Raw genomic sequence first — 16763 nt, forward strand, 5'->3', positions numbered from 1 at the left:
GCCTTATCATCAAGGATTTTTGAACATAGAAAATGCGTGATTGTTTTATATACTGTACTTTTTGTTGGACACACTGAATGGCAGTAAAGGTAAAAATCTTCTCCACCCTCCCATCTTATTAACACATTTAAAAAAGTCAACAATGAAAAGAAAAGGAAGGAGAGGAGGAAGAAAGAATATTAAAAGGGTAACCTTTTAAGAAAATGTAGATGAACATACATGACAGGCAGGATTGTAATGTAGAAGATCAATAATCAAAGGAGAATTCAGATAAAGAGATCTGTTTTTTTCTTAAAGGAATTCTAGCTTTGTGGTACTGACTCTTTGAAAGTTTTTCTAAATACATCACTCAGTGTATCCATAGAACCAGGGAAAGAAAGGGGGTTGGATGCCTTCCAGTGAGAAGCAAAACCAATTGACTTCAGCTGGTGTACAGGGAGACACGGTTCATGGGTTCAGGTCAAAGTTTCCTCTTACACCACAGAGGAGAGACAGCAAATCAAATATTTTAGCCCAGGGTGTCGAAGGACCAGATTGAATGACTCAGTGAGCAAAGTGATGACGAGGGCAGTCATGATACGCGGTTATAAATTAGACTGTTTTAACAGTACAAGTGTATAGATGTTTAATACCTCTTTTTGAGAGATTTATTCACCTACAGTAGGTCCAGTTTTCAAGCAACCTTGACCTTTCCTCATGCTAAGTGCCAGTGTTCTGGTTTGTATAATACGTCACAGAAAAACATCATGTTATGAGGATTAAAATTCATAATGTAATGTAATGTATCTCCTCGTGGAGGCTTGGGGTTACATGTAGAAGTGAACAGTAAAAATGTTCCTTACAGTGTCAAACATGTAAAAGTGGAGAAAAACTGTGAATTTGTGTGTGAATGTTGAAAGAGAGAAACTACTTGAATGTTTAAAACCAAAATGTCACCTGCAGTGAGACTACATTGTAATTGAATTCTCCACTACCAAAATTGAAATCTGGAAACCTGACAACAAGAGTAGAAATATTTAGTACAGTGTTACACATTGCACGTTATCCCCTACTTCATGATATTCATGGTATTCAATCACCAGGCATTTTCTTACTGAGTCACATCACTAATAGTTAGTCTAAATCCCCTTTTCACTCACTACGTTACACACAAGCACACACAGATTAGCAGCCAGTGATAAATGAAAAGCAGCACAGGGGAGAGAGAAGGGAAAAGAAGCCTACAGTGTCCTAATCTCATTAGCTCCTGTGTTAGCCTCGCCCTCAGTGGATTAGCAGTAGACTATGTGCTGAGCAGAGGGAGAGCGAGAGGAAAGTCCCAGGGAGAAAAAGAAGCAAAAGAGACGCAGAGAGAAAGTTGGCAAGAGAGCATTGCTGCCTCTCTTTGAAATCAGTGTTTGAGTCCACACTACATCGAGGTTTGTCTCTAGTGCCTGGATCCCCTGTGGAGACGCCCCTTTGGCTCTGCCTCTCCAACTCCTGTCTCATTATAGCACCCACAGGCTCAGGCAGCTGGAAATGCCTTATCGTCACAATGGAATATATTGACATTTAAATTTCAGTCTTTTTTTTCCTGTTTCATTTACTTGTCCAGAAGTAGGGAAATATTTTCTGAATTCCAAATACGGCTGCCCGTCCTCATTAAAACCAGGGGGTGTCCATTGTTGCAAGTTAATGAGATGGCTTTATTAATTAACCAACCGGCATAAAATGTTTTTCCCACGTTGTCACAGGTGGCTGTTGAAGAAATCTCCACCGATTTAAATGTCAAAGTACCAAATGGCTACAAGGCCTTAAATTTACAATGCCAATATCTGGTTTACAGTATCAGTAGGGATGAAGCTGTTTGTGTGGGTCAATAAAACCAGAATTTGTGTTTACAAGGAGATAATTAAGGTCTACACCCCAATAAATACAAAAAGCCTTTTTGTTACTTTTACTTGCTATGTTCATGGGATACCCACATAATCCTTGTGTGTGTGTGTGTGTGTGTGTGTGTGTGTGTGTGTGTGTGTGTGTGTGTTTGTGCTTAAATGAATAAAGCTGTCTTCATGCTGTATGTGTCCTCTGAGCATGAAAATAAAAATAACAAAAGAACTTTGTTTTGAGGGCCGTTTTGATCTCATCAATGTGAAAGACCAGCTCTTGAATTCAGATTGTTGAGTTTAGCTTCGCATGATGGTCACGAGTGGAGTTACAGTTTCAGATTAGATTCGATTCGATTTCAGATCTGTAGAAATATCAACTGTGTGCGCGTTTGTGGAGCTGTTTTCGTCATTATTTGATGACAACAGCTGAGAAAAAAATGGATATGCTCTACTCCTTTGATAATATATATGAATATTTTTGAGTTTTTTCTCGGCACACCAGAGCAGATAGATATGTCAATAGCAATAAGCAAAGAGCATTATGTCCAGGTCATTACTGCTTTCTGATACAAATTTCTAATGTTAAGGTGCCACAATCCTTTAACCCCCCCTTACCCCCCAGCGAGACGCAGAGATGGACCGAGGCTGACACCCTGAACAGTGCCACAGCAGCTGCATACATCCAAGGCTGCTCCACTGTCAACACACACACACACACACACACACACTTTTGTGTGTCTCTAGACTATGGTGGAGGTTCAGAGTATCGGAGCTGATCGTGCAGGTTCTTTATTCCTCAGATACCGTAGCACTTGAAGATAGAGAAATGGATTTCATGTTGACCTTTCAACATGATGCTTTGGCAACAGTGGCCTCAACTATCATTAGTAAAGCACAGTGGACAAATATCATTATCTTCCTGCAACAGAATATGCATGTTAATTATTCCACAACAGGCAGCCCTAATGATGGTTTGTTTCTGACCAGAAAGAAGCTCTCTAATGGCTGATTTCAAGGGCCGATTTTTTTGCTTCAACAGCACCTTTTTACACATGAGGATTGAGAAATGTGCTAAACGTGATTTAGACTATCAAACACCTCATTAAAGCAGCAATTTGCATGCAAGCAAAGACATGTATTCCCTAAATTAACTTTTGGTATGTACTCTACATTTTCTACTGGTCAACTTGTAATGCAGCGAGTTGAATTTGTGCCCAGTCAGTGAGAGGACATGCTCTGCCATGACATTGCAATCACTGTTGCATACACACTAAAGGGCCTGCACCATTTGGACACTTTGCTCAAAGAGACAGGCATCAAAAAGTGGTGACTTCAAACTGGATCACTTTAGCACACCTAATTGTGTTCTCCGTGTAGCTTGTTGGATGCTAGCGCCACTGTTTCAGTGTTTGTTAGTCATTACAGGTGCAAGAGCAGCCAATGAAAGTGAGGCAGGACAGTGGTTTTCTAACTTTGGATTAGAACACGTGTGCCAGTGCTGAAACCTATATTTGTGAACTCAGCCTGACAAGACTTTTTTAAGCCACACATGAATACAATTGAACATGTGTGTGATATTTTGTACTGTTTCAGTGGTATATAGGATCTCGTTAGTGCCCCAGGTGGAAAAAAGTTGTAGAAATAATGCTGGATTCTGGTCTAACTCTGTCTAACTCTATGCAGCTGGAAATCCCTTATCTTGTGTGTCCCAATGGACTCATAAGAGTCCTCTCTGAAACTCCTCCTCCCTTCCACACTCCCCCAGAGGTAAGACCCCCCCCACCCTGCCCGAGCATCTGCTCCCCATGAGGTAGCCTGCAGCCCTCCCTCATTCTCCCTCCTCTATCCACTCACCCTCTGGTTTGCTCTGGACTAGTGAGCCCCCCGACACCTCCACCCTGTTACTAACAACCCTCCAATATTTACCTGCCCTGACTGCATCCCAGTTCTACTCTTGGGATAGGAGCCGCTGAATATGTTTTTTATCCTCCTAGTCTGACTAGTTCTTGAGTGCATTTTTGCTCAATTACAGAATAAGGTGCTGAGTTTTAAACGCAACATGGCCTTACGCTACGTTCACGTCATATGAGATGGATAGTAGAGATGGGAGACACTCCCTTCTTTATGACTTGCGAGTGTTCACGTAATAGGACAACTGTATGATTACAGACTTGGTCGAGTGAGGGTATACTGCACATTTACAATATAACAATATCTCCATTAAATTTGAGTTTTATCGCCTTGAACATCAGACCTTTGCTGACATGGGGCATCGCCATTTACATGACGTTCAGGCACTTCTGTATTATGAAGCGTCAAGTCAGATACATTGGAGTTTCCCAGTCCTAATTACAACTTGGATGTTGACGGTTAAATGCTTTAAACGTTCACAATGTGTTTTGGCCACACTACATGTTAGTGTCTATGAAGTAGGAAAGGATACTATGAAAGTAGGGAATTTGGGACGCAGCCATGGAGTAGACTCTTCACTAACAACAACTCTGTGATTGTGGTTTTGAGTTTAACTGCACGTTGGCGTTGGTTTAGTGGTCAAACTAACACCTTCTGACACACGTTTGAACAGAGATGTCTTCCTCTTTGTTGCAGATATCAAATCAAATAGCTTCACATACACATTTGCTTTTCTGCTAATGAAGGTATCCGTGACTGCATTCAACATACTGTTCTTGATTAGAGCTTTTTTCCTTAGCTTGCTCGCTAAGCATATTCGATATATCCATGAGGCTTCATGATAATGCATAATACCAGAATGTTGCAATCCGAGTGACTGCACACCCAGTATTTTCTAAATTTAAATGTTTTAATTGCACACTGATTATTTTATTACATTCATCTGTAAAATCCATAGCTGTAGATAATTACTGTACAATTCTGTACAAAAATCCAATAGAGCAGCAGCAGCAGTGGTGGTGTGTGTATTGTGTGAGGGGTTTGTGTTGTTGTCAGGGTGGTCCAGTGGCCCTCTGTGTGCCTCCCTGTGGGGGTTATTTACCCAATAACATAACTGCAGTTCTGCTGAGTCTGTCACATTGAACATTCACACAAACATACAGAGACACACACACACAAAAAATTGCAAGTACAAGTGAGTATGAATATGTGCACAGACAGACACATGAGAATGCATTCTGCATATAACATAAATCTATAACTGCTGTATTACACACACTCACACACGCGCACAGTGCTTACACAGCGACACTTCCTCTGCCAGTACCAGTCCGCTCAGATGAAGGATGGCGACCCAGCAGAGGCTCACAGCCCTGTTAAATTAGCTACATTTATAGTGCTGTGACAAACACACACACACAGATATGCACTGTTTCTCATTTTCTCTCATACAAACACAGTGTACCTCCCTCCCTTGTTTACTCTGCTTTTTTTCCAGACTGTTTTCACGTTCACGTTGCTGCATTGAAACCTTCACTCTGTCGGACAGATGGTGGCGTTATGTGTTTGACTACTTTACCTGTTTCCTTGACCTTTCTATCTGTCTACCACCTGTCCTTCCTGCCATCCCATAACAATAGTCTATAAACCTCTGAGTAGTATGGCACGATGCACCTTTTGCAAATGTGCTCTGTAATGCTTCTTTAAATATTGCCAAGGCATGATGACCGCAAACCTTTCAGGAAGTCAGAGGTCAGGCAGACTAAAATTAATCCTCCAAATTATCTGGCAGAAATTGCTGAATTTTAGAGGCTCGGCACAGTTTGGAAAATGGCAGAGGACGATGAGTTAAAATATTTGACCTTCTGCTGCAGCTCCTTCAGCCTCAGCAGACAGTGTTGTCAGGGTGCTTTGCTGTCTCATGTTTGGAATAAATGATATTCAGTTTGTCAGCACAGATATATTAAATGTGCAGGAACAGAGTGGGAGGAGGTCGGATGTCTGAATGTGTGTGCATGTGTGTGTGTGTTTGAGCACGGAGGCTACCACTCAGCCAATACCTCCTCAGGGGTAATGGGCCATGATGAAGAACCTAATCAATGTGCATTACCATTAGTATTTATTCCCACGCTTGCTCTCAGCGGTGGCCGGGCAGGATCAACATCATTTAGCCAAACCAGAGGAGATGCTGTCCACAACCCACGTTGTGTTGAATCAGCCGCCTGTCAGCCAGCATGTTTCATTTGAAGACCAGCGTACACACACACACACACACACACACACACACACACAGAGTTATTGAATAAGCAGGGTAGGCCATCCTGGAGCATGTAAGTGACATAAAAGAAATGGATTAGTATTGGGCCACAGGCTGGAAATTATGTTTCAGAAGCCTTTTCTTTTTTTTTTGCCTCACCTTGAAACATTTCTGAGTGAAATGATTCACTACCACATACCACACGAATGTGTACACTCACAAACAAACTGCATGGTCTTTTCGCTACTAGAAATAGGATTGCAATAATTGTTTGATTCCTCAGAAGCTATAAAGCCAACAGGGGGAAAATGTTATGTTTTGTGTAAAGGCAGTTTGTAGATTGTATTAAATTTCTCCCATACTGTACTACTACTACTACTTGCTTAATACCTGATTTTATAATGACCTACACTTTAAGGATAAGTCTGGCAATATTCTGTAATTTTCTTATTATCAACAAATCCCATGAAAAGACTAAAACCAACAATGAATTGAATTGAAATAAGTGTTGTCTGTGTAGCCAAAGCCTGTTGTATCTTATTCCTCTGCGTCATAGAGCTCGTATGTTTTTAAATTTACATCTTCAGTATGAAACCAGAGTGCCACGGGCAGGCTAGGGAAGCTAACGTATTGCTAACACAATGCTGGATTTAGTCTTTTCATGGGATTTGTTGACAATAAGAAAAATATATATAACGAAATCAGCCTAATGCTTAAAGAAATGTGCTTTTAATTGAATTGTATATGTTAGAATTGCATATTCATTTCTATAATGAATGTATAAAGTGGCTCAGGATAACTAAGCTGATTGAGAAAGTCATTTCATGCATATCAGTATTTAGTTGAACTGTGAAATGCTCCCCTCTTCATTTTAGTGTTCTTGTGCTTGAACCTGTTGTGTGTTATTTTGATTTGACTCCAGCATGTGTGTGTGTTTGTTATGCATGTCATTCATCAGTGTGAGCTGTTGTTGTTGGTTTAACAGTTTTCCCTCACATGTAGAAACACACCTTTGTAGTTTGTCCTCCCATTCCAGTGAGATCTCTCTCTTTCTACCTCCGTTTTCTTTCTGTTTGCGCTGAAGCTTGCCTCTGTTATTTCCCAGTGTGTGTGTGTGTGCGTATGTTTGCACTGGACTGTGTGTGTGTCCTACCTGCATTGTGACGTCCCCCGAGCTGCGCACGTTGTCATTTTCTGTTTAACAGCACTTTTCTTTTCCCCTCTTTCCCCTTTGTCCCACCTCCTCTCACTGCCCGCTCTGTTTTTGTCCCGTTGACTGTGCAGCGGTGTTGTGCTCAATCCTGTGCAGAGTTGATTTTTTTGGAACCCCCTCCCCTCACCCCTGGTGCTTCTCTTGTGGTTTTTGTTCTTATAGTTGCAGGACCCCCGCATGTATGATCAGGTCTATAGGTACTTAGACCTTCCAGGGCAGGTATGTGGAAATACAGCGATTTATTTCAACACTGTGTGTGATTTCTGCTACAGCAGCTCGCTGCTCAGTTTCTTTACAATCGTGTGTGATGAAAGTCAGTCATGCTGCAGTCTGGGAGGCAGGGAGTGCTGTTTGTCGATGGACCTGAGTAAATATGTAAAAACTTTTTTTCAAATTGTCCCTTTTATTACTACTTTCTGAGTTCCATGCGTCAGTAAAAATATATGCTTTTATAATCAGTTTGATGTGGTCCAAGACAGTCAACAAGCACTCCCTGTTCCCAAACCTGTTCGACAGTATTTTTGTTAAACATCTGTGTGATTTGCCGCTTCAGAGAGCTAATTCAGTACACTGTCTATTAAGTCCTCATCACCTAGTTTATCACACGAAGACGCTTTGACAGTAGCTGCTATGTAAAATGAAGTTGAATTGTGGAGGCTTTGGTATATAGGTATTTATATACCACATGTACAGTTAAACAAACAGGGTGTAGCAAAGTGTAAATGGCCAGAGGGGCCAACTTAGATCCATGTTTAAATTAGAATTTAATTGTGTGTGAACAGTCATAAAATGCTTCTTTTTACTTAAAAATCTCCCTCACCTTTGCCTGTTGATATAGTGTAACAGGCAGTCACTGTTTGTTTTGTCTTAGAAGATGACAAATACAATTTATTTAACAGCAACTGATCTGTTATCTTTTCTCTCTCCCTCTCGTCTCCTCTCACCGTCCCACACCATCACTTCCACCATCCCATTCTGCCCCTCCTCACCCCCCCCCTACCAAAGCTGAAGGCGATAGACCGTCCACAGGAGCCGGAGAAGATACCACGGGCACCCCACGATCGTAAAAAGGAGTGGCAGAAACTGGCACTGGGTGCAGAGCTCGCCCAAGACATACCTGACGACAAACACAGAGAGGCCAACGGATCTGCAGGTTACCACGACAACAGGTATGTGAAGGAGTTGGAAATTGGGAGCAGCTGGGCTGAAATTCTCAGAGACGAACATTCAGGTCTTACTTTTAGGTCTTAAAGTGCTACTTAGCCTGTTATGATTTACCAGCAGGTGTCAAATGATGGGACTAACATGAACAGACATCCTTATAACCATGGAAATACAGAATGTACAGTATAACTTTTATTTTAAAGTATCAATGAGCTTCAGAAATACTGATTGGATAAACACAGATTTGACAGCAGGATGTAATCACTCGATCTACAAAAATTAATTGTGCCCACTCCACTGAGAACGAGTTCTTGCAATTTAGCGACAACGGCAATGATGAAGGTTCCTCACAGTGGTGATTGCATTTATTGTGCCTCAAAGCTCCAATGCCGCTCATATTCAATCATTTCCCTGCCAGTCAATGTGATTAGTATGAAAAGATTTTATGCAAATTGGTGGTTGTCTTGGATTTGTCAGTGCCATGAATGGGACTTAAAGTAAATTGATACCACAGTGAATGCCTGCTCCTAGATGTTATGACCAAATAGCCACTAGCTGCACCATGTTGGCGGCCCAGCAGTACTATATGATGCCACTTTCTGTATTTCATTAAATTTTCTGTGTTAAAATATCTAAATCACATCATGTCATCTCTAATTGTAAATAACAGGTCGAAGTGTTTCAAGCTTGTTTCCTAGTTACCTCCCATCTTCAACTAAAAAATACAGCAATTCTTTTTACACATGTAAAATGAATCTATATGTATTTAAAGTAAGCAGAGGGCTGTACCTGTGTGCACCACATTAACTTCTAGACCACCTCTGTGTAATGGCTAGGAACATTTACATCCATGACCTTGTGATACATTGTCAGTATTGTTGTCATTTACAATAGCTCCCAACCTGGGGGTAAATCATCTTCATCCTGTAGGATTTACAGGATAAGAAAGAAGAAAAAACACAGCCTGCTACACAAAATCATATTCATATTTTTATTACTTATCTTGCATTTTTGCTTTTTGCTTTTGAAATAGTGAATGTTTTACCTTTTCAAGCCTCTGAAACATTATTCAGATGAATCTGGGAGAAGGTTATAAGGGTATTTGTCTGTGCTCACCACTTAACATGTACAGTAAAATGTGTGATGCGGCTCACAAGTAGACATCACATTAATGTTGGGGGCCGTGGGGTAACAATTACGTAGAAGTTCTTGCACATCGTAAAGTCTTATAGACATGTGTCGGATCAGAAACTCAGAATCACAGTCACTCAGACCTTCATCAGGTGAAATTCATGATGAATGTGAATGAATTTTACGTGAAGACGAGGAGGACCGAAGCGCTGTAAATAATGTGAGTACAAGCTATCAACGGTGGTTCTCTCACAAGGGGCCATAAGGTTGAACAGCTGGGAGCCATGGGTACAATTGAACAACAGACAATAGTGACAATAGACTCTAAATAAAAACAAAAACCAGCAAGGGAACACGTGAGAAAATGAAAACGTATCTCTCTGCTCAGGGCTCCCTCGTACATGGAACATTTGGACGGGCCCTTCTCGCTGGCGGCGCTGCCCTACAGCCAGATGAACGAGCTGCTGAACCGTACCGGGGACAGAATGTATTCGCGGCCCCACGACCCTCCACCGCCTCCACCTCTCATGCACCCACTGGGAGAGATCAAGCCACCCTCTGTGATCAGGTGGGACAGGAGACAACTCATGACCTCAGTTTTATGCCCCCTCTGAAACCTTTTAGAAATACTTTATCGTTTTAATAATAGCAGTAGGTGCTCGCCCACATTGCCAGAAAGTTGCTGTAGCTCTGTTTTCCAACTTACCGCGCTGAAAAACAGATTTGAGTGTGAAGAATCGTTTGTAAATACTGTTTCACCTTGTGTCTGATTCACAAGCAGCACTCATCCCTTCCCCATCTCTTTGATTTGTTTGGGGGGGTTTTTATCTCCTTTTTTTCCTCTTATGGATCAATTGGTCGTTGTGAGTGGCATTCCATTACTTTTCTTTTTTTGGGAGTAGTTTTTTCGCTCTGTTAGAGCTCAGCAGGAAAACGCAGAGAGGAAGAAGGGATGGATGGAGTGCTAGATGGATGGGTAGATTGAGGTTTTGTGGACCAAAGAGCTGAAGGGGGAAAAAAAAGGACGAGGCTCAGAGAAGGGCAGGATCAATAAAGTGTTAAGGCCACTGAGCGTATTACAGGTTGTTTTTCTGCTGCGCACTTTTGCCGCATATGTCACTGTTAGAAGGGATGGAGAGATCAGAGGGAATGATTAAGGCTGTGGCTGCAGCACCAGAGAAATATCTCATTGATTTTTGCAGAAGTCCTTGCAGCCATCTTCTCCTTTTGCTCACTAACTCTTTCATCCCCACCTTCCTCTGTCGCCTGCTTTTATTTACTTCTACTTTTCAGTCTTTTGGTTCTGGTGTTTTGCTGTTTCTTCCCTTGTATAAGTTACTATCATTGTGTTCCATTTCTAATTTTCTGACTTTACGCCTTCACAACATTTAAAGAAGCACATCAAGGAGCTATTGGTACCGATACAGCCTCAAGTGTGTTTGGAGGAAATACTTATTATTTCCTCCCTCTCTCTCTCTCTCTCTCTCTCTCTCTCTCTCTCTCTCTCTCTGTGCTTTTTGTCTGCAGTAATTTTCTCCGTAGGAAGAAAATTGATTGTGAACATGTCGGTCTTTGTGTTGCAACGTCCTAGTTAGTAGCTCAATCCACCCACATAGCTTGACAATCAGTTAATGGCCAATACCGAGAACATTCTATCTTTAATGTACGAGTTACAGTAAGATCTAGATGCTTCTGCTTTCAATGCTCTCTCTGACACACAGCGTCCTTTACTCTCATATTGATATTCAGGTAGACTATCTTTGATTCTTTGTGATTTCCAGTATTTTGTAAGGGCTGGTGGGAGAGTTAAAGACCCCCTACAGGCGCATCATTACTCCATCCAAACATCTAAACCTCTCTGACGACAGTCATTTGAAAAGGCTACTGTATGTATGATTACTTATATCAGTGTCAGTCTTTCTAAACATGAAATTTAAGGTGTGCAGTGGGCTGAGCATGAAGACTTGCTGCACATTGTTCCACTGAAAAGAAAGAAATCATTTGTCTTATGAACCAATGTTGTCTGTTGAACAAATCAGAGCAAAACAAACTTTGATCTTCACATGAACTTTTTCAGCAATGCTTGAGCAATGCTGAAGGTGACTTTGTTTTAATGTTTCCAGCTGACTTGTTTTAAAAACAAGAATCTTGTTAAAGGGGTCTTAAATATTCACTTTATGGCTACATACATGATATGGCTTCCTCACCCGCTGATGGTCCATGTAGATGACATGGAAATAAAGAAACCGCATTGTTCTTGTATCGCAGTGTAGAGCTAGTTGGTCCTACTGTAGCATCTTAAGTACAATAAGGAAGAAAGATCACACTTGTTTAACTTTGCCTCGCTCACTTCCCGCTTCAGCAGTGCATTTCCCCGGGATGACCTCCTTTTCTTTCTTTCTCTCTCCTTCCCTCCAGTTCCAGTTCGGGTTTTTCAGACAGCAGACCCCAGTCTCCAGCCCGGACAGCAGGCCTCAACTCCAACACTCCTCCTCCACCGCCTCCCCCTCTTCCCCCTCCACCTCCCCCTTTACCCTCCACAGGCCTGCGGGGCACCCCTCCTCCTCCCATTCCTCCTCTACCAGTCCAGCAGCATCCCCCAGCCATCCCGCCTCCCCCTGCTCCTCTCCAGATCGCCCCAGGGGTGCTCCACCCGGCCCCTCCACCCGTTGCACCTCCCCTCCACTCCTCCTCCCCGGCCCGTCTCCAACAGGTCCTGGACAGGGGCCAACCCATGGGCTCCGGGACCCACTCGGACGGCTCCATCCTGCCTCCTCCCCCACCGCCTCCTCCTCTGCCCCTCTCCGGAGCACGGAGCTCCTCGCCCTGTCTGTCAGGCCCGCCACCTCTGCCGGCCTTCCCCTCAGCAGGAGCCATGGCCTCCCCGCCGCCCCACATCATGCACGATGTGGGGACCAAGAGGCACCATCCAGCCAATCTGCCACCCATCAGCGATGCACGCAGTGTTCTGCTGGAAGCCATCAGGAAAGGTGGGTCAGCTTCTCGAATTTGTATATTTACTTAATTGTCTATGATAGTGAATTGAATATATTTGGGTTTTGGACTACTGGTCAGGCAAAACAAGCAATTTGAAGACATCGCATTACATTATCGTAAACTAAAGTCTTTCCCTGCCTGTTACTGCTTCTTCCCACTCCAGGCATACAGCTGCGGAAAGTGGAGGAGCAACGAGAGCAAGAGGCTAAGCACGAGCGTGTTGGCAATGACGTGGCCACCATCCTGTCACGCCGCATCGCTGTGGAGTACTCCGACTCCGAGGACGAGTCTGAGTTTGACGAAGGAGACTGGATGGAGTGATAGCGACCAGAGGGATGGAGAAAAAGAAAAAAAGCAGCGTTGGCGGCAGAGGACAAACGTGTTCAGGTGCCCCCCCAACCCACACCTCGCCATCCTTTGTACTCTGGAAAGAAGCGAAATATCATTGTTGCCCACTTTTCCTCTGTCAAGCTTTTTTATCTCGTCATATCTCTGTCTCATTGTGGTTTGTGTTCGGAGGAGAATCTCCACGTCGCCCTCGTCTGTCTCTTTAGTGTTCCAAGAGAAATTTTTGCATTCATTCTTTTCTGCACTACCACATGACCTTGTTTCTGCTGGATTTCTTGTTATGAAATCCCCCATGTTTACTATTGTTATACATGAAATAACTTTTTTGAGGAACCATTTGTTTTTGTTTCTTATCTGTACGTCGATGTAAAAAAAAACAACAAAAAAAACTCAAGAAAATAGAAAAGGAAAAAATGAAGGCATGTTGCATTTATCCTTAGTTCTCAGCACCATTTTGCCACCTGGTGGCTGAACATGGCATTGAATGAATGCTGTTTTATTTTATCGTCTTTTATTTACCTTTTTTCTGAAGAAACATTAGTGGTTTTAACAGGCCAGTAGTTGCTGATATTGACCACTACATGAACAGTCACTCAGTGTGAACACCAGCTGGGCTGTCTTTTGTTTCCTCTCTTGTTATCAGGACTGACTTTACCACTTAGAACAAGCAAAAGATTGTGTTGGTATGTCATGTGATGATTGCTGTATGGTTGAAAATGAAGGAGAAGAAGCGCATGGCTGCTTTGGCCATGCGTGTGCATATCCATCCACTTACTAACTTTAACTTTTACCCCAGGGAAATGTATGCCAAGAGATTGAGCTTTTTTGTCTGTCCAGGTTCTAAGGAGCCACGTGTGCTCATGTTGACATCAGCCAATGTCAAAGACAAACACTGAGCCATTGGTTTTTACTATATTGAGCTCCCATCCTTTTCTCAAGTTCTTTGCCATAGAAATGGACACTGGAAGTGATTAGATGCTGTAGATGTACATCAGATTTCCTGCCTCTCTTTTTGTCCCTGATGAATATTCAGTGTGCCGAGGAAAACTAATGAGAGTCTGACCGACACCAGGTACAAACCACTCAACACCACTGAAGGCAGCTTTCCCCTCAGATCCTCCTTTACTGTGTACCTGCCCACTAACGAGAAGCCTTACCTCGTTTGGTTCTACAGCAGCAACTGTTGTTCAAAAGAATACATTTTGTGTGATACTGCCTTTCAGGCCTGGAAGAGAAGGATACATTATGCCTTGTTTTAGCTCATTTCAAAGAAAATGTCTGCCATCCTTTTCCGTTCGTTCGTTTGGTCTTTCTTCTACTTGCCTTATTGTTCGTACAAAACGTATCGTTGAGTTGATGAATGTATTGTGCTGTTACTACTTACTTGCCTGCGCTTGTATGGATTTGCTGTTTCTATGTTTGGGGGGAGGGGATGGACGGGGGGGACTGAAACCCTGGTTTAAAAAAAGAAAAAGATTAGATCAATACTGTATACCATGTAACTTATGTAACTGTTGACTGTAACAGTTTGCTTGAATTAATAAAAATCTAATGTTATGTTCATCTCCTCAGCTGAGTCCTGTTCTTCATATGCAGATAACTGAGCAACAAGTCGTTAAGCTCAAAACTGCTAAAGGCCAGGCTTGTACACCGTTAGCTGGATCATAGTCATGATTAAGAGGATCATTTTATCTGGATGAGCAGGTTAGCCTGGAGTAGTTTAGCCATGTTGGAAGAACAGAGTCCCGTCTGTATTTATGATGCAAGAACGTTTCATAAAATGTGGTGTTCAAAAGACAAATCATCATCATGTCAGTTAAATGTTTTCTGGCCCCATTCGTCTTTTAACAGTCAAACTTACCGTAGGCATTTATCTCTTTTGTGAAAGTTATTTTGTGATAATTGCACCAAGAGATTGTACTGTTGTCTGATATATTTTAAAGAAAAGAAGTCATTTTTATCTGAAAATGAGTTCATACCTTAAAATGTCTTTCCCATGATCCACCTAACTGAACAGCTCAACATATATTTTAAGGCAGCTTTGAAAAATCCAGGCTCATGCCAAATCATTAACAATCAAATCAAGCTAACTCACTTCCATGTATGAAGAACAGAGCCCTGGAGTTTATCGGAGGGGTTTTCCCAAATGATCCACATCTGGACCTGCGGAAGAGAAGAACCATTCTGACAGAAAATGCCTCCGTTTGTCAGATGTAGATAGAGAACTGGGGTTAAAATGAAAAGTTCACAGTTTCATGTGCCGTCACACTTTCACTCTCGCCTCCTTCTATTTCTGTTTCCCTCTTGTCTCATTCTCTCTTAAACTCATCTTTCTCCAGTTTCTTTCCACTTCTCACCCTGCTCGTCTTCTCACCTCCCCTCTCTCTCTTCCTCACTTCATGTTTATTATCTTGTCACTCTCGTTATTAATCTTACTTTTTGTCCTGTCACTCTTTATCCTCTAAGCCTGCAGTTTCAAAAGACGTTTTGGGCATTTCAGCTTTCACGTCAGGGCGGCACATGACATCTGCGTCTCAAAAACACGTCAGCTTTGGACTGCGTGGATTATAACTTCAATACATTGTGCAGAGCTCTCATCGCAGTTTGCAGCACGCTGGTAGGAGGAGGCTGATTAAAGGTGTGTTCAACTTTTTCACCTTGGAGGAAATGGCCGGATTTGTTTTCCTCCAACATTAAACTGTAGTCAACAGACCTGAAATAGCTGTTGCAAGTCATCATCAGCTGGTGTACTTTAGTATCACGCTGATGGCTTTTGCCACATTGGACAATCAGTTTTTACGGCTCCCTGCTTGAATAATGCTCACACAGAATACTCCGCCTGCCAGCTGCTCCAAATAATTTACTGTGAAACAAAAGCTAAATATTAGACTTAGAAGTGTTTTTGTATGTGTTCCTCTTTACTGTAATCTACACAGCAGCAGACTTATTGGAACTATTCCCCGTAATGGAAGTAGTTTGTATAGAAAGCAATAAACTATATATGAATCATTTATTTTTAGGAGGGACAGTGTGCAACCAGAGGGGACTCCACAATGTTTTTAATTACCTAATGACACCAAGTTTCCACTAATTTCTTTTCTGGAACAGACTCATACAGAAAGAGATATATATTTGCACATCATCTGTTTATTTTAAAGTAATATTGACACCATTTTCTACTGAGACTATTCTATCAAGGCGTTTGAAAGATTTGTAATGCGTGACCAAAAAAAACAAAAGAAAAGGTGATAACAGATACAGAATACATCAAAATGTATATAAATACTATATAAACATGGCTGCATCCAAAGCACTAAGAGAGAGAAGGCATGGCATGAGCAGCGAGTACTGAAATGTATTTACAGCAGAATACATGTAGGACTACTTCAGTCAGAAAGCCTTTGTATACACAAGACTGTTGACTATGAAAGTGGAAATAAAATAAGTTAACAGTTAGTTAACATTACCCAACTTTTGTGTAATTTCATAGTCAATCAAAACTACTTATTGCCAGGGTTATTTACACATTAATAATGTGCTTTAAATTCAAGCATCATACAAGTATTTGCAGCTTCAGAGAGTCCTATAAGACATTTAATGCTACCAAGCTCTATTTAAAAACAAAAATATACAAACAATGCTAGGAAAAAACTATTTATTTCCTAGTTTAAGTAACTACTAGGAGTAAGAAATACCAAAATCATTCTATTACTATAGTTATTCTTTTAGAATTTAGGAGTTTAAAACAGGATTAGCCCAGCTAATACAAATGAGCATGCAGCATCTAGTAACCCATTGATCAAGTAAAATGTCTAATAACTGCAATAAGTCATAATGTTTAAGGCTGTGGACTTGCCAGTCTTTTAAAAATGGC

General features: G+C 41.8%; 1 protein-coding gene across 1 annotated transcript in view; it reads left to right on the top strand.

The window, feature by feature from the left end:
• The window catches only part of wasf1 (WASP family member 1), a 28751-nt gene extending 15889 nt beyond the window's left edge, over positions 1-12862 (top strand). Inside the window, exons 5-8 of the mRNA XM_070925803.1 lie at positions 8255-8418; positions 9933-10112; positions 11963-12534; positions 12705-12862. Of these exons, the coding sequence (XP_070781904.1) occupies positions 8255-8418; positions 9933-10112; positions 11963-12534; positions 12705-12862 (1074 nt within the window). The remainder of the gene's footprint in view (positions 1-8254; positions 8419-9932; positions 10113-11962; positions 12535-12704) is intronic.
• The last annotated feature ends 3901 nt before the right edge of the window (positions 12863-16763 follow it).

Source organism: Enoplosus armatus, chromosome 19 (assembly GCF_043641665.1).
Source record: "Enoplosus armatus isolate fEnoArm2 chromosome 19, fEnoArm2.hap1, whole genome shotgun sequence".
NCBI lineage: Eukaryota > Metazoa > Chordata > Actinopteri > Centrarchiformes > Enoplosidae > Enoplosus > Enoplosus armatus.